We start from the raw sequence: 22361 nt of genomic DNA, 5'->3' as shown, positions 1-22361 counted from the left end.
TATTCAATTAGAACTAAAGTCTACACAAAGTTGCGATTGATCAATGAGAACGGCATCTTTCCAGAGCTTGTGGTTTCCGAGATATCATTGCCAAAAGAACTAGCCACAAACATATAAACCTAGCGTTTTAATCACCGGCGTCTATGGCATGTAAAATTTGGGAGGGGGGAGGGAGCATCAAAGAAAGTGATTTAAATGGTCCTAGCCCAACCTCTTAAGTTCGATTCTATTTGTTACCTTTCTGCTTACCTTCACGGACCCCTAAGGTATATCAAGAACTCGATTACAATCGTAGGGGCCGCGGTGGCTCAGTGGTAGAGCGTTCATCTCTGGTACTTGGGGTCCCGGGTTCGATCCCAGCCCCGCCAAGTAAACTTTGTGGTGGACAAACACCGTGTGCGTGGGTTTCCTCGGAATTCTTCAGTTTTCTTCCACTTTTTTCATTCCACCATTTCATAAATTACTCATCATCACAGTCTCCTTTAGCCTCACAGGCATAACCGTTGGACGTAGAACTCAGATTTAATTTCATTTTTCGATTACAATCGTTTCACAGCCTGAATATTATATTCCAAATAAATATAATTATTATGATTTATATGATATGCTGTCATTAGTAAATAAATTAAATTAGAATAAAATATTGAATATTTTGTACTTCAAAATATTGGTGGGACGCCTCCCCTCATCCCTCCGCCAGAGACGCCCATGGTTTTAATATATAGATAAATCTCTGTGTGATCGACTACCAAAGTGAACCGTCAGAAAATTCGAAGAGTGTGACCATCTACCGGAGTGAAAAAGTGACATGTCTTATCCTCGTATTGATTTAATTTATAAAGATTGTAATTTGCTTGTCTTTAAAAAATGCACATCTTATATTTGTCATCTTCGTATAGACATGTTTTAACTTTGGATAATATTTCAGTTAAATATGAATAAAAGGCTAAGATGTAAGTCTTAATTTTTGATTATATATCTCATTAATCATACTACGAACTATCGTCTTGTTAGTGTCATAATTAAAAGCTTCTTGAGGATATATTTCGGTATTAGTCTCACCTTAATAGGTGACATGGTTCTCGTTCAGCATCAATACATGACAAAATAATTGGTTCTCAATTTTCTCGAAAAACCAGCTTTTTACAGTACACACACACACACACACATATATATATATATATATATATATATATATATATATATATATATATATATATATATATATATATATATATAAAATTTTGTTCTATCGATTTTTTGGACATTTTTTTCGTTAAATGCTGATAATATTGTAGAAATCGTAAACATTTTTTTTTTTTTTTTTAAATTAAAATTTTAGTGCATGCATTTCAAGAAATTTTACAGCCTGTAGTAGCCAGATCCTTAACACGGATAAAAGTACGAGTAATCTCCGATAATTTAAGTAACAACTTCATATTTATCGTATTTATTCTCAAAATTTTAAAATATACAAAGAAAGTATTAAATCAGTTCATGTTCATGCCTATTAAAGAACCTTCAGATCATGTTAAATGTAACATAAAAAACCTTAAAAATCAAATCACTCCATAAACATTTGTCTTCGATGTCATGCTCATTTAGTTTCTTCTGTAGTTTCATATTACAAATATTTCTACAATTTTGAATTTTAAGTTCATAATAATACCATACCTATTTATGTCATATATTTTCTTTATCATTAATCTGACACTATCATAAAAGCAAAATTGTTTTACTCCTTTTAAACTGTGACTTAGCCTACCGCTTTTCCACACACACACAGTTGTTTGTAATTAATTTTCGACCCTTATCGAGAATATCACTCTCAAGTAGTTCCAAGTGGCATAAAGAAGATAAAAATCAGGTAGAATCGCTATCTATTTCTACAGTTTTTACAGAACCTGGAACTGTAATCCTCAACAGGGATGTACGGAGGGGATGGGTTCTTGGGGATCTGCACTCTCCTCTCGAAATCCCGCCTTTTCTGTAGGAGTGATTTTACAAATTTTAATATAATTTATCCTCATATTGAATTTAGACTCCTCCCGAAATAAATTCCAACGTACGTGCAGAAATAAATCCTCGATAAGAACTGAATATTCATCTCTATAAATAGTGCAAACGGGTAGTAGGGTAAGTCATACACAATTTAAATCTGTTGTCTTCCTGTCCACGATTTAGTTTCTGTTTAATCTCATGGTCCAAAAGACAGTGTTACAACCAACATGATAGTAACAGACCAATGACACCGCGAAAGAAAGAAAGAAAAAAAAAAAAAAAACTTGTTGGGTTTTTCTATAGTGGATAATGGATTATCTTTAACAGCTACAGGTTCAGTTTCAAACTATCGTCTTGCAATGTGCTGTACATCATTTGAACTCAAGTTCACGAAGGAATATCATTGATCACATATGCAGACTAAAAAGAGCAACAAAAGCAAAATAATTTAATAAAAGTTTGTCCTCATTTTTTTCTTTTTCTGCTAATTGTTATATGATTGCCATAATTCCGCAGAACATGCTAGTGTCACAGATACAAAGACATTATACCTTCACTAATGATTAATGCAGTATGCGTTTAAGAACACAGAGCAGTTGAAGTCGTCTTTGAACACATCTTTCGTTATTAATTCCTTACCATTCGATGATTTTCACACTGGGAACGTAAATATTAGTTTAGTCCACGAAACAAGTACAAGGTGACCCACGTAGGTGTCTACCAAGTTATAGCACTTTCTTCACTCTCCCTCTCTGGTACTCATTCCACGAATGTGAATACTACTATTTGTCGGTTAGGGAACGATCCAGCCAATGAGTTGTATGATTGCCTTGAAACGAATCGCTCTCACGCTAGGATAGAGAGACTTCGATATTTTTATAGCTTAGAAATTGTTTTATAATTGCCAGGCATTATGACAGCTATTAATCCTCTAATCGAAAGTTTATTTCAATTTTTGTGTTTATTCCACATATAATGCACTGAAAAGCTAATAAATTGAAATACTTTTGCTATATTATAAAAATTCATGTGATATTTCTAGCTATTTTACAAGTTTTCAGAATTATGGAACATACTCAATATCGATATTTGACTGTTAGGTATTTAGAATGCTTATTAGTTTAAGTTCATACATGCAAATTTGCTAACTGTATTTACACTGATTCTATCTCAATTTGTTAATTTGATTCGTCTTACTTAATATATTGGGATGTGCTTAATAACCTTTTTCCATTGGAATATTTTTAAAGCCAAACAGACGATGATAAAAGAAAATCAGTAATTTTGAAACAACTGATGGAATAAAATAAAAACTAAACTGGGTACACCGAGAGAATTTACACACATATTTCTTCCAACGAAGTCGACATCACAGGGCCAAAGTTTGAGTATGCGGATCTGCAGTACAAAGGTGGAATCCTCATCACTGAGCTACGAAGGTTTTTCGGATAGCATGATGAAAATACAAAGGGGGGGGGGGGGGGGAGAGAGAACGTGGAGCTGTCAACTCATGTAAGATTCATTATGAATGAACTTAGTTCATTCTCAGAATAGATTCTAACTGCAGTATATGAGTAGAACTTAAGCCCTTAACAAATCTAGAAATAATCACATTGTCCTTACCCTGCTATTTATTTATAACTATTGAAATTCTCAACTTAATACAATCATCGGTAAAATAAGTTTATTATGATATGTGATAAATAAAATCATTGATTTGTGATAAACATTTAAATGGAAAATATACATATATATATATATATATATCTTTAAATGTGAAATATAATGCTTCTCACATAAAATGAAATAATGAAAGGTGAATAAAAACATTACCTATGGTCAAATTACCAAGGACCTCGGCATATATGTATCATTACTCTCTCATACACATATATGTAGACTGACGCACACACACACACACATACATACATACATGATACATACATACGCCAATACAAAACATACAGACCTGCAGCTACATTCATTAGTCTACATTGCAGAACTGATAATGGAACTAAAAAATGTGTAAAAAATAATATTTGATTACAGTCATGGTTATCTTTTACAATCTTCCAGTTTTTCTTATTTATTTATTTTAAAAAAGAAATGTGCAACAAGCATCTACACGACTTCTGCATCATTTACTATTGCACACAATCGCCAAGTAAGTTAAGAACACCCTATTCCACTTATAATCATCATAATGGAAGCACTTCATGAGGAATGTTCAATAAGTTTTTTTTTTCTTATTTTAAAAACATTACAATATGTATACGTACAATACTGTCAAATACTTACATCCAACATCAGTTTTTAAATATCCTAATTATTATATTGTCTCACACATATTTATATGTATACTGTATATACAGGGTCAGAGTAACATAAAACAAGTACGTGCTCCCAGTAGTAGTAGTAGTTCTACAAAGACAGAAAACAAGTTCGCTGCAATATGCGAGTATTTCTTCCCAATTCGGAAGCCAGCAAGTCTTTTGCAAATAACACGACATTTTCACTTCTATATTCTCCACCACTAGACATCACAAATTTAGTCCTTTTGTAAGTTGTTCTGACCTTTGAATTAGCATTAACAACAGTTAAATTTTGAAAATTCGTTCACACTCGTTTCCAGTTACTTCACTTGTACAGAAGTTGCAACCATTTTTTTAAATAAAAAAAATGAAGTATTTACATAACAAATGAAACGAGTGCTACACTATCTTTTGTTTTGATTTTACACAGGCACTCTTCTAACCACTTTCAATATACAAGCATTTATGTGTATATAAAATCTCTAAATAAACTTTATAAACACGTACAACAGGAAAAAACCAAGCTACCAGAGCTAAAAACAACTGATGCTAATTCTTAATACAAAAAACATAATAGAAAATGTATTATGCAATCACACCCCCATTTCCAGTTCTCAGTAACTTTTTCGTAGAAAATATCCTGAGCATACCATCACAAACAATATGTTCTATATATAATTTTTACTTTCATCCTTCTGTCATCCCTATCTGGAAGAGAACTTACATATATAACATGTCCTGTAGATCTTAATTTCTTTTCCACTTTACTCCTTCCACATTGATTACAAGGCCGAAAGACAGAAACACATCTCAATATAGATCGGTCATCAGACTTGGTACTAACTCAGACGTGATGTACTCGCAGATATTATATACCTGAAGTGAAAAGTAAAATAAAATTAGTAGTAATAAATAAAGTTACACAATATTTTATGAAGAACTTTTTAAAAGTTAACACATGACTACAGCTATAATATACAGGATGGTAAGAAACTATTTGAACTAACTTCCGGAGATGATTTCCGAGACCGAAACCAGAAAAAAAAAAAGTCCACGCATTGCGTTGTTTTTGAATTACATCCTACAACAGTACGTTGTATATTTGTATATTTTTACTACTTGTAAATCCTTATTTTATTAGGGCGTAAGATATTTTAAAATATGTACTAGGCTGATTATGTAATTCGAAGAAGAAAAAGAAAAATGTTAATTATAATATCGATATAAAAAGATATTCATATGTTTTATGTTTTAAATAATAGGATTTTGGAATGTCGTTGTCAGGACAACAAGATATAAATAAATGGATTTTTATTCAGCGGATTTGGCATTTTAATGGCTCAATAATTTAAAAAGAACCATTCCAATCCCTCTGAAGTTCATTTTCCCACGTTTTCGGCACCTTATATCGCCGAAACTATCCCTCACTGACCAAAGTTCCAGAAGACTTTTTTGGTGGTTTCGGTGTCGGGAATCAGCTCCCACGTTTGTTCAAACAGCTTCTTACTATCCTGTATATCCGTCAAAAAATGTAGATACTTTCTTTAACATGATATCACTGGACGTTTTATTGAAGTTGGATCGAATTACAGGAGCAACGTGTAGTATACTTTCCTTTCAACTGATGTTATTTACTGTAAAATGAGCATGTGGCGTAAGCAACGTTCTCAAACTTAAAATTCCACAACCGTGCACCCGTCATTTTGATTCATTGTCTTACGTCAAATGTTTCTTTTACAGTCATGTAAATAATGACACCTACTGAGAGGAAAGCATACCACATTGCTCGAATGGTAGCATATCATCATTTGATACAAATCTGGAAAAAACAGATTTTGTCTGTTAAAATGTGTATACTTTTTTATTGATAGATTCTATACATTGTAATTCATATTTCATGTACTTGTTATTGTTTAAAATCACAATATCTTATATATAAACTTCATTCTACTGGTGTTCGTTGGTGACAACTCTGTGAAGATTAAACTGTAATTAAACAAAGAAATATAGTAATCCATTTTCGAAGCAGTTATAAACTGACACTGCATCGTTCAGATGACATGTGCACTATTGTTCAATTGTAATTGTAATACAAATGATATAATCAATCATTTGTAGACACACTTCCTTTGTGTTATTTCACATCATTTCCCCATGAGTCGTAGAAATCACTACAACTTCCAGTTTCACTATTGATCTATATAGAACAAAAACGAACTCTTTTACATGGCGTACACTTCTTTTAAACATGGTTTGGACTCTGTTGCTGTACAATGTGCTCAACAAAATCATATCACTAGATCTAATGATTATCTCTTAGTACATGTTCAAATTAACTCACTAATCTTGCCAGTGTTGTATGTTCATACTTTTGTTTGGTTAGTATATTCTTACCGCATTTATCGTCTTGTATGAGATTTAACTACTCAATGTACTGTGTAATGGAAGAAATGATACGAGCGTTATTAACGTTAATTATGGACATAATGACATATGAATGACAAAATACAGTTGTACACATGGTCAGATCATTCAACCAGGGATCCGTTGCACTATAGTGGTTGCGAGAACTCGTGATGCTTGACTTAGATTTACCAATTTCACCACCCAATAGAACGTGAGGGTGTGTCCCGGCCGTCAGCCCCCAGCCATGAAATTTTGCAGTGTCGTCTCGCGCGCTATACGGAGAACATCTGAGGGTGCAGTGTTGTCGGATTGCCGCTAAGTTTCGTTTAGTTGTCGTTGTTTTATATTTTTCTATTATTATTGTTACTATTTAAATTCGAATAATTGTCAGTGTTCGTGCTATAGTTCCTTTTTTTTCGCTCGTTTGCCGTATCTTCCAAGTTTGGCAACGTTGTTGGTGTACTTCTGCTGTTTCACTTTTTCTCAAGTGTACGTTCGGAAGGCCCAGCTCCACGAATCGTGCCGAATTCTTTCAATGCATCACACGTGACGGGAAGCAGTTCTGTCATTCCTGTAGCACCCAGGCTTCACGAGTCGTCGCATTCATTGTAAGGTGAGCGTTCCTTCACTGGGCTGACGTTTCTACATAGCTCAACTACGAGAAATGTCATATTAATCAATCCTGCACGATTTGCCGCGAAAAAAAAAAAGTCTTAAACACAAATATTTAGACTCACCTTTTATGTTTCCTTTCTTATATCTAGCTATCTAGTTGGTCAGCGCGATCTAGAGAATCCAGTGTGTCATTTGAACTTGAATGTGTAAGGTCACTAAGCTCATCAAGATGTTTCTGCCGTTTCCTGACGTTCCAGTGCAAACATTCAGCTAATGAGTCGAACCAATCAGCTATTTGGTCCTGGGCACAAATGGAGGGTACTGGGTAGATGGAAGTTGTAACACGTAAACTAAAAATACAGAAGTGAACAAATTTTAATATTTAAAATTAACATGGCATCACAAAACATTAAACTTACAGAATATGCATCAAACTCATTAAACCAGCTTTACAATTTGTGGTACAGTAACCAGCAAAACAATACATTTATAAATGCAATTTCCTTTGACAGTAACAATTTGAGCCGAGCTTTTGGTAATATTTAGGAAATTAGTTCCCTATTAAATGAATCTACTCGTTGCAAAGCTACTGGTGACGGTACATATTTTCACAGGATGCCTCGATTTCTTGCACACTATTTTCTCATACTTTTTGCATTTTTCAATAATATATTCTCTGTCCAGCATCTTTTATCGGCTTATAGTGTAATTCAAGCATCATGCCATACATGAATAATAGAATTTCAGTTAAAGTAGTATTGCAGTTTCTAATTTCGTAATAAAAGACTAAATAGTGTTTCAACAATAATTTATTTTCCTTAAGGAACGCAGACCTCTTTTTAATGTGATAATTGTACAAATGCCACCAAAGATAACAGGTCATTCAATAAGTCCGTAGGATAAGTAAGAAAAAAACAAAATTTTGACAAAACTCGATTTCATTTTCAACATAGTTACCTTCGAGGGTGATACAACGAGTTTAGCGATTTTCCAACTTTTCGATACCATTTTTATAGTACGATTTCTCTTTCTCGTCAAAATAGGCCTCAGTTTCAGCGATGACTTCATCACTGGACTTAAATTTCTTTCCAGCAAGCATTCTCTTGAGATCTGAAAACAGGAAAAAGTTGCTGGGGGCTAAATCGGGAGAATATGGTGGGTGGGTAAGCAATTCGAAGCCTAATTCATTCAATTTTGCCATCGTTTTCATCGATCTGTGACACGGTGCATTGTCTTGGTGAAACAACACTTTTTTCTTTTGCAAATGTGGCCGTTTCTTTGCGATTTCAGCCTTTAATCGATCCAAAAGTGCACAGTAATAGTCGCTGTTGATGGTGGTTCCTTTTTGGAGATAGTCGATGAATATTTTTCCGTTCGCATCCCAAAATACAGACGCCATCACCTTACTGGCCGACTGTTGCGTCTTTGCTCGCTTTGGATTCGGTTCGTCGACTGCTGTCCACTCAGCTGACTGTCTTTTGGATTCTGGTGTGTAATATAGTGAAGCCATGTTTCATCCATTGTCACATATCGACGATAGAATTCCCTTTTATTGCGGTTTAACAGTGCCAAACACTCCTTTGAAGCATCGATTCGTTGTTGTTTTTGGTCGACTGTGAGCTCACGCGGCACCCACTTTGCACAGAGCTTTCGTATACCCAAATGTTGGTATAAAATGATAAAAACACTACCATCTGATATCTTTACAATGTCAGCTAGCTCGCGCACCTTCAATTTGCGATCGTTCATAACCAATTTGTGGATTTTTTTTATGTTTTCTGGAATAACAGCCTCATTTGGGCGTCCACTACGCTCTGCATCATTTGTGCTGGTACGACCACGTTTAAATTCAGCAATCCACTTCTCTACCATTTGTCTCGATGGAGCAGAGTTTGGATAATGTTTATCAAGCCATTGTTTGGTTTCCACTGTAGATTTTTCATCAAAAAGCAATGCTTTATTAAAACTCGAAATTCACTTTTGTCCATTGTTTTTGCACTAACACAAGTTGCTTCACACAAAAAGCTATAACTCACGAATCAATAGTCAGATTGCTGTCAAATGTATACACGTATCGTTTGAAGGTTAGTACTAAATAAAAATCATATGGTAAAAAGTCTAGTAACGCCATCTCTGTGTCATCCTACGGACTTATTGAATGGACTGTTAATAAGACATAGTAACACATTTGAAACCGTAATAATGCAATCATTAAAATGTGGGATTATTCGACTTAATCCCCAAAGCTACATGCTTATTGGTTAAGCCAAATCTTTCTCCCTATTTACAAATGTTCAATATTTTTATCATGCATTCATGGTACGATTTAAAAATACTGTATTCATGAAAAGAGAAAAAATACATTGTGAAAGTCAGAAATTTATTTCAAGAACAAATTAGTAAGAAAAAATGAACAGCAATACAGACAACTTCGATTCATGAGAGTATATAAACAGGAAGTAAGAAAAAAATATATAGAAATTCTATAATAATTTCCATACTTATGTTCTCATTTTCACTGTCTGGCAGATCTTTATAGAAGGTATTGAAAATGAATGTTACCGAAATATAGCTAAATTTCGAATGATAAGAAATGGAATAAATTTAACAACAAACCAAAGTAAATGAACAGACTTGCCATAAGTTTGCTTCAATTTTTTCGAAGTCGCAATTCGAAAGTCTTTCTTCAACAAAACTGCCGAAGTCTGACTTTCAGTGCAAATGAACAATTATGAAAGCTTAAGATAAACAATTATAGAAGTACTAAATTAGAACATAATTTGACATTAAATTTTAGTATTGATTTCTTTCACCTTTTAAGCCCCATTACTTCATATCTTAGTTCACGAATTCTCTATTACATGCATCATTATTTTTCTTTTCTAAGCGAAAATGCAAGCATGCATTACAGAATAAGGTTAAAGATAAATAAATAAAACTAGTTGCTACCAATATTACCAAAACAAGAACATACACATACCTAAGTATATACATGCTAAAAACACAATGTACATTCTAATATATTAAACGACATTTCTAAGGCCAAGGCCAACAGAATAGCCCCAAAGAACTGGGAAAAGATTTTCTTTAAAGTTTTAATACGTATCGTGCAGTTCTACAGCTACATATTCAAGCAAAGTACCTTACATCAAGAAATTAAGCCTTGCTTTGTGATCAGAAGGTCCAAGTTCGATTCTTGATTACTAGCCTGGAATGTGTCAATATTTCTCGAAATACAAGATAATACCGGATATTTTTTTTTCCCCCATAGACAACGATTAGAAGAAGGTGATGAGCCCAAGTTGTCAGAAACAAGTTTGTATTAATTATTGGGTGAAAAGAGCACTGTATTAGAAGTGATCTGAGAAAATTAAACCCAATGTTAGGTCGAGACGTTAGATATTCTATGTAAAATATTTTAGCTTAAGGCCGTTCACTATCCTTAGATATATACCTATATATCGATAAATAGCTATAGAAACCCATTTGTTACCACAAATTCTCGCCAACAATTATTAGTGGAGATATGCCACACTTTTAGTTCGATTCTTTTATATACAGCATTTTTATATATACAGCAGTATAACTTTTTCATTTATAAATAATTTTTATAACACTAGTATATTAAGAAAGAAAAAACGTTCGACATACAGTTTGAGTTGAAATGTCGCCTACGTTAAGAGTGGAAGAAAGGGCTCAAGCAGTAGCTCGATATGAGGTCTGTTGTTCGACTGCAAAGATGGCAGATATCCATGGACCACAGGATTTAAAAACAATTACAAAGTGCCACACATGTTAATAACAATAGGTAGTATCGACGTTGCAGGGAGATTAGGAAGACCACACTGCCAGAGTGAATGATATGTTCGTGAGGAACTCAAAAAAATCAATGCATCAATCAGTTCGTGAAATTAGTCTCTCACATTATGCAATTGACAGATTGATGGCGAAGGATCTCTCTCTCAAGCCATAGAATCCACATAACGTACAACAATTGTTCTTTGATGACTATAACGGACATTTAGAATTTGAAGGGGGAGAAAATCTTGGGTTGGTAACGATAACTGGTCCAAACTATCTGACATTTTGTGGAATGATGAGGCAGTGTCTCATATTAGTGGATTTGTGAACAGACACAACAGTCATTTTTGAGCGCGTGATAATCCGAACATGTGTGTAGAAAAAAGGATAGCAGGGTTCGCAGATAACGGTATGGTGGGGTTTGATCTCATTTCCATTTTTTTAAAATACGGAACGCAATGAATGACGAAAAATATCTGGATATACTCTCAATACTCACAACTAGTGTATGTTCGTAATTTCACTGGAACAAATATAGCTTCCTTTTATGCGCGATAGTGCGTCCGCATATTACGATAACGAAGTTCGCAAATGCCTCACAATGTTTCCAGGTCGTTGGATTGAGAGATGTGATGCACATTAAATGGCTGGCCCGCAGCCCAGTTTAACGCCCTGTGTATTTTGTTCTCTGGAGGTGGGCTAAGGAGGAGGTTTACAACAGAAAAATAAGCAATTTGAATGAACTAGATGCAACAATTGGCGATGTGATCAACAACGTTCCAGGAAACTTTTTGCAAGCGCAGTGGCGAATGTATCACTTCCTATAAGGAAATTTGTTGAGAATACTGGTCCGCATGTGGAGTACTAACAAATATATCAAACAGAATTTAAATGTTTTCTTTCTACTTACGTACATACACTAGTGCCATAAAAATTATAACTAAATACGTTACAATGATTTAAAAATAAGGAGTGACTTATCAGACACCCTGTATACAGGCTTTGTGTCCAGTGTTAAGTGGCCTTCCAGTTGCTAATGACAGTGCTAATATATAAATGAACAAAACTAGAGATAAAATAACGATTCTTTTCTTATATACACTCTAACCTACAACCTAACATTCTGCTATTATTGACCTAACGTAAAGTGGGTAGAAGCTACCTCAAAAATTGTCACGATAGATACAAACCATGTATCTTCCATTTCATTTCTGAATAAAACGAATCTTCCTAGTGAAGCAATCCGTCAAATATAACGTCACGATCATTTTAAAAAGACAGTTTTCTTTCAGGTTCCTTAGTTAAGAACACACAAATCCAAAGTATAAAGAACAAAGATGATCCTGTATAACCAATTTACAAAAATCTTACACGTTTTAGACAACGTGTGTATACCTAATATGCCACTAGCAGAGCAGCTATAGTTAGAATGCAATATCGAAAACTACACGTCGCAAATGAAGAGAATTTGTGTTATTAAAATGCACATTTCCATGTGTTAATCCCATTTAATAGATTAAGCAATATGTTATTATTTAGTACCTGCAGTAGTAAGCCCCATCGTTAACATACCAAACTGATAAGCTCAAATATAAAATTATAATACATGATAAACACACCTATCTCCAACGTGCAATTCTTGCTGACGGCGCCCGTCAAACGATACACACGCTGTGCTTCGAGCATCACTGTTCAGCATAATCTGCAATAGTACGTACATCAATTTATATCTGAAACACTGTTTCAGAAACAAGATGCCGTGATGCAATGCTTCTGTGATCATGCTTTGATCACGTGCTAAAGTACTAATAAATGTTTTAAGGATACATGCGCGCAGGAGGTATTAGTAAGAAAATTACGCTTATCGCTTTTGCTTTGTGGAAATAAGGAAACATTTCCTTATATTTTACACATCGACTTAGTCTCTTTCGCAGTAATATTTCGAAAGTATAGCAAATGTAACAGACGAGAAGTTTAAGAAGAATAACAGTTCTGAAGTAAAATCAACATTATTTAGATAACGTTCTTGCAAAAATCTACACAAGCTTATCTAACAAGATCAGCTCGGGACATTTTGCTTATTTAAGAGATTAAACAATTTCTTATGTCAGTTATTACAGCTTCAGACATATTCTTACTATAAATATTTTATACTTTTTTTTTTCCTATTGTAAAAGTATTTAAAAATGTCACTGCTTCCAGACTTTCCTTCTGTTACCTGGAGGGCACAATTTAGAAACTATCCTACTATGAAAGCGAATTTCCCATGTGAACAAAAATGTTAAGTAGTTGTTTTCGATATCTGCGACTGTAATGAATGCTATTTTAAGGTTAACAACCCAAATATGAATGAAATGAAGTCTTTGAGTTTTACGTCCCATGCTTATGACGGCTAGGCTAAAGAAGGCGGTGACGATGAGAAATGAATGAAATGGTCGAATGAAGAAAGTGGGAGGAAACGGGAGAGTCCCGAGAAAACCCACACACACAGTGTTTGTCCACCTCAAAGTTCACTTGGAGCGAGCTGGGATCGAACCAGAGACCCCATGCACCAGAGGTGAACGCTATACCACTGAGCCACCGCGTCCCCAACCCAAAATATAGTCTCTTACCATATTATAAAGTAAAACCATCAATCAATCAAGTCCAATATAACATGTAGGATATTTTGGTGAAAGCATTCAGTGCGCCTATGTACTTGAACTTTTAGGGACATTATGAAAAACTACAACAATGCTTCGTGTCAGCTCAAAATTAAAATATGTCAGAGATCAGACATTTCTTGTTGATGTTTCCTTTAATTGTTTTTTTTTTTCTTTCTTTTCCCTGCACGCATGTACAAAAGAAAATAAACTACATTTCATAAATAAATTTTACTTCAGAATTATTTTCCATCTACGAACCTCTCATATCCACATATTCCTTTTTTGTCGAATAATTTCGAAGAAGTCTACAATCGTTGGATTAAATGGAGAATATTTTCGTTAATTTATACCCTGAAAGCGATAATTTTCTTACTGATTACAGTTTCGAGCAGAATCAACACACAATTTCACGATATTCTAATATTTACATAAGGCGAACAATGCAGAAAAAAAACTATGTGCAACACAAAACATAATCACAACTGCAGTGCAACATGCAAGAATCTACGACAAAAACAACTGACAGGTACATACATACACATACAAAAGCATACACATGACGAATTATCTACACAAGGACCTACCTATCCCCATGGAGAAGTTCTTGCCTATTTCTGCCATCGAAAGAAACCCATGAAGTGTTTCTGCTATCTGGTGATACTGAGATCTACAAAAACAATACACGTATATACACATTATGTATTAGAAGCTTGAAATTTCATTCTATCGGATGAAGTAAAGTGCGATGTGCACCTGATGTGTATCAAGTAGAAACCATTAAAAAAAATTTTTTTCCTACACACTCATAACCACGAAGCTCATATTTTAGTTTCAATCTAATGTAATAGTTACGTTAATATATTATTTCGTTAATTTTGGCATCAGCTTACAGATATCTTGAATACTTGCTTCCTGTAAGCTTATACAGGCACTAATAAACGAAGTGACTTAAATTATTATGTTACTAAAAATCCTTTCATTTAAGCTCTAGCTTTAACATTCAACTACTTTAAAATATGGCCTAAAGGAATAAGGCATCGTGGGCATAAAAAAAAGAACTAAGATATAAATTTTCAGATTTATGGGATGTCAAGAGCCTCGATGTATAAAAAAACCATTTATTTAATATTCAATTATGTACACATATTAGTTAAGTAGTCTTCTTGCTATTTCATGGAAATATCGGAGTTAAAACTAAAACTCCAATGAAAATTTACACAGCAACATATTAGTCCGAGTCGGTCGAATTTCATCACGGAGCAACTTTACATTTTGCACGAAATATCCGTTTATATAATAATGAAAACAGTACAAAATTGTTTAATTAACAGATTTTACCCGACTTCCTTCAGAATAGAATCAAATGCAAAGATTATATGAAACCAAAAAAATTAAAATAATAGAAAAGAAAGGTAAGATTGTCGTAGTTATAGCAATTCCTCTACTTTTTATTAATTAAAAACAATGGTATTTATAATGTTCAATACCAAGACATTGACAAAAAAATTATCCAAGCAGTGACTTCCACTCCCAATGTATTTGCATTTTTCAAAATTTCTTGAGCTTAGAGAAAGTAAAACGTAGCTTGGCGATTTGTCTTAACTCCGCGTAGACCATGTGTATACGTCGTCTTAATTTTCCCAGTTCTTCGGATTCACCACCTCGCAAATTTTATTAAATTAAAAGCCATATCGTTGAAAGAATTGAATAAACACGAAACGCAATTGGGCTTCATATTCATTCAAGTAAGACAAAAATTAGCTGATTCTCACAACAATCTAACAGGCTCGACTGGAATATTAAAGGACACGAGAACCGACGTGTTTAATACATCGTTTAGTTAGTGTGATGGAGAAAACAAAGGCTCGAGGAGTCATGATGCGAGTTTCCAAGACCGAAGTATCTCGTTTCCATCCGCGCCGATACTTCGGATTTTTTAAAGTGTTTCTGCCAATAACTTTTGTATATGCATTTTGCATAAGAGAAACTCGTAGGAAACCGAATTAAGAAAACAAGACTTCCGATCCCAACCACCATCAGTACAGGTGTCGCCCAACTGCTGAAAAAGAATACTACAATACCCAATCTTTATATAAGGATGAGAGGCGACGGCACAACTACTCATCACCAACAAGAATAATGAATGCTCAGGTCCCATTTCGCCTGCTCTTCTATACATGCGGACTATAGGTCGTAGTGGATAGCTTCATCCCTTTTATGCATGTGTAATATTGTTCAGTGTGAAACAAGAAACTGGGAAGATCTAACTTTAGAAGTTCACCTTCTCCATTGCTCACCAATACAGCATTTGCAGTTAATATCTTCAATACTAAACGTACTTTTCGACCACTATGCTAAACCACTGACCTCGTATTTCAGGCACATTGATTGTTTATCTTAAGTGATCACATCCAACTGTTTTAATTATTTGGTACCTTCCATACTTTGAGATATTCAAAAATACTAGACATCTTATCGTCAGACAACAGCTACGTTTGTTGATTTAAGATAATCAACAATGCTTTTTCAAAGACAAGTCTTCTGTACTGTTATTCCTGATCATAGACACCAGCTCTCAATGCGTAGGCACTGAGTACGCAAATCTGGTACCAACAGGTAAGTCAGCTTACAATATCGTTTGAAACTGCAGACGGAATGACTTGAAAATAGCCATGAAGTAACATGGATAACTCCTATACATATCAATAGTTGTTATTGAAGGAATACTGTGAAGTGGAGGTTATTTTCCGTCCGTGATCAATTCTAGTGAATTTTACATTAACAATAACTTACATCATATGAAGAGTAAACACGTCAAATTCTAAGTGAGTAAAAACAGTAACTCAAATGTTCTGAATGTTCCATCCAGCTTTTATATAACTTTGTACGAAAATACCACATCCGTCTTTTGTATGGAAAGATCAATATTTTATAACGAATCAATGTAGCACGTAATCATTTATCTATTCACAAATTTCAAGCTGACTTCACAACGACACCTAGAAATAATCTTGCCATTAACTTCCTTCTTTATTCTGCCTTTGGCCTTTCCCGGAATTGAAGTGCATACGAATGTACCAGCAAATTTAATTCATTTCATAGGTTATGGCGTGACTACACAATATCAGTTCCAATTCCAATGCAATCTGTATAGAAAGGCGAGAGAAATTTACTAGTATAAACTGTTTTTCATTATTGCACAGAACTTAATTACCGATATGTAATTTTGATAACTTTTTCTTCTTTGTAAACTTTGTGTAACAATTTGAAGGGAGGATGTAAGGAGCATACGCATGAAATATATTTTTACTCTATTTCTATTGGATGGATCAAGACGAAAATTTCAGCAATAGTGATATTGTAATAGTATACCAATGTACTTTTCCTAATAAGACCCACTTTTGCCACATTACTTAAAAGCATAAAGTATTGCGAATTGAACGAGATATAAACAGTATCTCTGTGGTAATTACAGCATGGACTACAAATATTTAAACAGAATCCAGTTAAGAAAAGTTCCTAAAGTTCCATGCTAAGCGCATCAGCAACCAACTTTTACATTCACACAATACGACAGGTAGATTTATGCTTTTATAGATCCTGACTTATAATTGTTCGATATTAGTGGTAGTATTCAAATGTTTCATTTGGCCCTACTAAGATTAATTTCCCACTATTAACCTACTTCTTACTTCTTCATTGATTCGGTTCTTATCAATCTATGATTGTTTTTGCTCAATCGTTAAATTGGTTCTGTTAGCACTATCCACTTGAAAGATTATTTGCTCACCAAACGAGAGGTGGAATCCGATTCCCTCAAAAAGTCCAGAGACAGATTTTTCTGTTATTCCACTGTTGTTCTGTACCTGCACGTAGTACTAGGAAATACTATACTAATAATAATAATATAAACAGAGAGTTTCCTTGGAAAAGTGTTTTATACAAATAAGGAAAATAATTTCTATTTAGAAAACGACTGTAGAAATGAGCTAAAATAACATTTTTAATATTAACAACCTGAGAACTTTTGAATATTTTAGTTGGTGTACGTTATAATTTCATTACAACCAATTAATGGATAGAAAACATTATGGGCAATACTCATTTAATAATGTTAAAATCAAATGTGTCTAGCTTACCTTTAACTCTTCACTATTTCTTCTGATATTTGAAGTGAGAGGCAATTACTTCTTATGTATTATGAGAATACTCTCTAAGATAATTGATTATTATTCACTTTTTTCTCTCAGTAACATGAACAAATATCTTTCTTGCTTTGCAGAATCCAGTGTATTTTTATTCTAAGATTTTTCATTTGCCTCTAATCTTGGCAGGTGTATGTTGGAATGATATCTTGAAAGCCCAGCCAACTTTCTTATTGCTTTTCCTTGCTATTCTTTCCAGTACTATTCTTGCAACCAGGTAAAACAGCCTTATTTCTATTTTTTTTTTTTTAAACCTTCCTTACATAACTAATAACTATATTACCTTAAGTTCTACTCCTGCAGGAACAACTATCGGCCTGAAGGATAAGGAGTGTGGGCAGATAGGTGTGACCATAATCGCTGGAACACTCGGATGTATCATCGAGGCACCAGCCGCAACAGCATAAGCCGTACTTCCGGTGGGTGTGGAAACGATCAGACCTAAAAGAATATTTTTGGAAAGTTTTATCTGACCAATGTAAGTTTTGCATTTAAGTACAAAAAGTAATAACAGAAAAAAGTTCTCTGACATATCATCATATAAAGTGCAAGAAAAACTTATGTACATTAGATGAGTGACAAGCAGGAATGAAATGACTTGAATTTTGATTGATTATTACTTTTATAAATAAGTGTGAGGATTAAATAAATTAAACTTTTGGCATTCCAACCGTGTTTACTTTAAGAATTGTTTCAAACGGCAGCTGACTGCCTTTATCACTATACTGGATTAATTTAAGGAATTGTACAATCATTGTGGTATTATTTTAATAATGCATGAAACACCAAGCTTCATCTATTTAATTACAGATATTTCGGTGAAAATTATGTGGAATATATAAGAATGAGGATGTTTATTTAAGGAAAATAACTGATACATTTTCTAATATTATTTTAAGTAGTGGTAGGTTGGACCTATCTTTCTTATTGCATATTCATTTTTTTAACTCTTAAACATGCAATATAACATGTAGGTGATTCATACTAACATTTCTTAAAGTAAGGATGATTTCTCAGGGTAACAAATTTCCATCGGCCTACAGGTGTTAATATATAGAGAAAGATGTAAATATTATATTTGCATCTTCTGTTTTCTTTGACACAATCTGATCCTATGCGATTACCAATCCACGTTAACAACTAACTCCTGGTTGCTTTCGGTACTGACAATTAAATCTAATGTGGCGTTTTTCTCGTCACAGTCTCCTTTAGCCAAAATTTTATGCTGAATGTTAAACTAATTATCCAATATTTCATTCTTGTTGCCGTAGCAGCATTTTCTGTATCTAAAACGTTCAGCAACCAGGTAATTCAATATTGCAATCAAAAATATGGAAATGCCAGAATATCTATTGGGAATTGGAATAATTAGGTAAATCATTGTTAGTAATAACTGATATAGACTTCAATGCCAGGTACATCACCAACCAGACACGGAATTATGGAATACGTTTATTTTTCATAACGAATTGTAATTAGACTGAACAGTTAGTTTCATGTCTTAACATTTAGTGATTTCAAAATAAGGTTTCCAATATTTAATTGGGATTTGTTTAACGAATTCCGAGTGTACTGACGTGTACCATAACCCATCCAGAATAAAAAAGTTAAGAATAAGAGTTCAATGCATCTATACACATTGTTCACCAGTTGAATTAGAGACAGCTACCTAATACCGTGTAGCACCACCTTTCGCTCTGATAACAGCGGTTACCCACCGCAGCATGGACTCTACGAGGAACCTGAAGTGTTGTGGTATCTCAATCCATATCTACTGCAAAAAGTCTCCCACAGAGCCCGTAGGTTGGTCGGAAGAGAATCCATAGCCCGAAGGCGTCGTTCCATGGCGCCCAGATGTGTTCGTTGGGACTGAGGTCTGGTGACTGTGATGCCCATGGAACTGTTGCCAAATCAGAGGAGTGCTTATCAAACCAGTCTGCTGCCATCCTAGAGCGGTAAGCCGGCACATTGTCCTGTTGAAAGATGAAGTCACCATCCGAATGTTGCAGCCGAGCAAATGACAGGGCATGGGCATCCAAAAGATCGCGGCAGTGTTCACCTGTGAGAGACTGTGTAACACGTGTTAGCAGACCCATTTCAGTCCAAGTAAACATGCCCCAGATGAGAATACCACCACCACCGTCATGCACAGTTCCCTGCTGGCACGATGGATTCATTGCCTCATGAGGTTGGTGACGCATCCGTACGTGTCCATCGGCTTGTACCAATGTGAAACGTGACTCATCTATCCAAGTACCCTTTTTCCACATTTCCAGTGGCGGTGTTCCTTTGCCCATGATAGACGTTTCCTGTGTTGTGCGGTTAGAAGAGGTACTCGCGTGGACCGATGGCTTTTGTACCCCATGGCGAGTAGGTGGCTGTGGATTGTGTGGCTGCTAACACGGCTTGTTGTCCTGAATTGAACCTCACCGCAATTTAACGCACTGTGGCCCGCCCATCGGCTGTTACGACGCTGGCCAGTCGATGCCTACTCCTGTCGTCGACACGCTCCTGACCGCAACAGTTTGCCTGTGCGGGTATGGAAGTCAGGTACTCACGATACACCCTTGACATAGTTGCCTTTGTGGCCGAGTGCCGCATCCACTTCCCAAATCGAGCCACCCAGTCGTCTGGCCCCTACGATTTGACCACGGTCAAATAGACTCAGATCCTTCGTCTTGCACATCACATACTGCACTAACACGGATACCGAGAGAGGCAGTAAACGGCATTAGTTCCTTCGAGATGCGTTTCATTCACATGCACTGGTGGAGCCTCTACAGAGCGGTTTCTGCAACTGTCCTGCTGTCTTTAATTCAACTGGTAATCACTGTATGATAATACTCTGATAGTGTTTGGCTATTACCAATAGAGGCTCAATCATTATTTACGTTGATGAACATTCTTCCTCTATTTTTACCAACCTATCAATTACCAGTTCAATGTACTTCCATATTTAACAATGAATTCTGTCTATAACGTACTAAAGAATTTGTGGATTTTCTATGACTTTTATCTTTGTCTCGATTACACATTATTCACAGTGTTTCCGTGAGTAGAAAGAAAAAGTTAATAAGAATTAACAATACTTACCATCACCTTGTACAGAAGTAATGTGTTTCCCATCAAGGAAGAGATCAATGTTCGAGAGATATGGAGATGGCCCTCTGTCTATCACAACTTCATTTAATACTAGGAGGTTAGTGGAAGGTTTTGATGTTGCATCATCACCTTTCCGCATAATAATGCACCGAAGCCTGCTTCGTAAAGTAAGTGCTGCATGACCTAAAACATGAATGAATAAAAATTCTATAAGTATTGTTTATATGTCAATTTTAATTTACTACAAGCACGAAGTTAATATCCTTGAAAACTTCTGAGAGCTCGAAATGAAGACTAAGAATACCATTATTTTTGTTTGATAAGGCAAGAAAGTTTATATTACCTGAGAAACTTATTGCAATGGAGTTTTTAAAACTAATAAACTCGAGCTCAATGAAAATGATCAAGAAAGGAAAAAGGATCAAAGCAATGAGGCACGAGAAAATGTTAAGTGTGAATGTCTCCAATTCAACAGTTTTGTGGCCATTAAGAAATACTGGGTTATCAAATACAAATTGAATGTGGATCAATCCACAAGTAAGCCATGATTGGTCTGAGCAACTGGGGACTGATATCAAGCGATCAGGTACAAAAACTCGCACCTAGAACCTTCCAGGCTACAGTATACAGTGAGCATTCTGCACTGAAAAACTTGTCACCGCGAGGTTCTTCCAAACGAGGTTTCAGCTACGTGAAATTTTGTCCGTATACCAATTTCAACATCGAAAATGTGTAGCTTAATTGGGAAAGGACTGGTAGCGTGGTGGTTAAAACATTAGCACATAAGCACAAGAACTTTGTTCCCCAGCTCAGTCGTACTTTTTCATTATTCGAATTTTAAGTGTTCATTAAATTCTACTCGCTTCAAAATACGGCAAATTCAAATAGTACTAACAAAATACTAGTTTAAATTTTGGTACTTGTATAACACCACTTATTTCAAATCCAATGCAGATACTCTTTAAGCTATTCAAAAAAAAGTAACTTGCCGAGTAGTTCCACAATTTTGAAGAAATGATGACGTTTCTTACTTAATGAAATGAAACAGGAGGTTTAAAAATGTTTGATGATTAGAGTTTTACTCTCCTTTTCTGGACCGAAATGAGACTGTAGAATCCAAAGCATCGAAATAATTCAATATCAACCCACCGGGAATCGAATCCAGGACCACAGGGACTTGCGCGCTAGCCGTTAGACCAGCAGAGAGGGCTATCTCTTATGTATTAACATTTTCATTAACTGTTACAATTCAAGTCACCTTGTCGACAAGAATT

General features: G+C 34.9%; 1 protein-coding gene across 10 annotated transcripts in view; it reads right to left on the bottom strand.

Annotated features, from left to right (window-relative positions):
• Positions 1-1434: 1434 nt before the first annotated feature.
• The window catches only part of LOC145668748 (NAD kinase-like), a 304700-nt gene continuing 283773 nt past the window's right edge, over positions 1435-22361 (bottom strand). For 9 of the 10 annotated variants that reach the window (XM_081736881.1, XM_081736885.1, XM_081736886.1 and 6 more), the window contains 5 exons: positions 21079-21270; positions 18269-18426; positions 14365-14447; positions 7457-7684; positions 1435-5189 (listed from right to left, as the gene is read on the bottom strand). In XM_081736881.1, the coding sequence (XP_081593007.1) occupies positions 7480-7684; positions 14365-14447; positions 18269-18426; positions 21079-21270 (638 nt within the window). In that variant the 3' untranslated portion in view covers positions 1435-5189; positions 7457-7479. Of the gene's footprint in view, positions 5190-7456; positions 7685-12754; positions 12838-14364; positions 14448-18268; positions 18427-21078; positions 21271-22361 lie in introns of all 10 variants that reach the window. The other variant, XM_081736880.1, reaches the window with a different exon arrangement.

Source organism: Thermobia domestica, chromosome 13 (genome assembly GCF_964235325.1).
Source record: "Thermobia domestica chromosome 13, izTheDome1.hap1.1, whole genome shotgun sequence".
Classification (NCBI taxonomy): domain Eukaryota; kingdom Metazoa; phylum Arthropoda; class Insecta; order Zygentoma; family Lepismatidae; genus Thermobia; species Thermobia domestica.
Note: the sequence above shows the minus strand (reverse complement) of the source record. Positions and strands in the feature narration are given on the sequence as shown.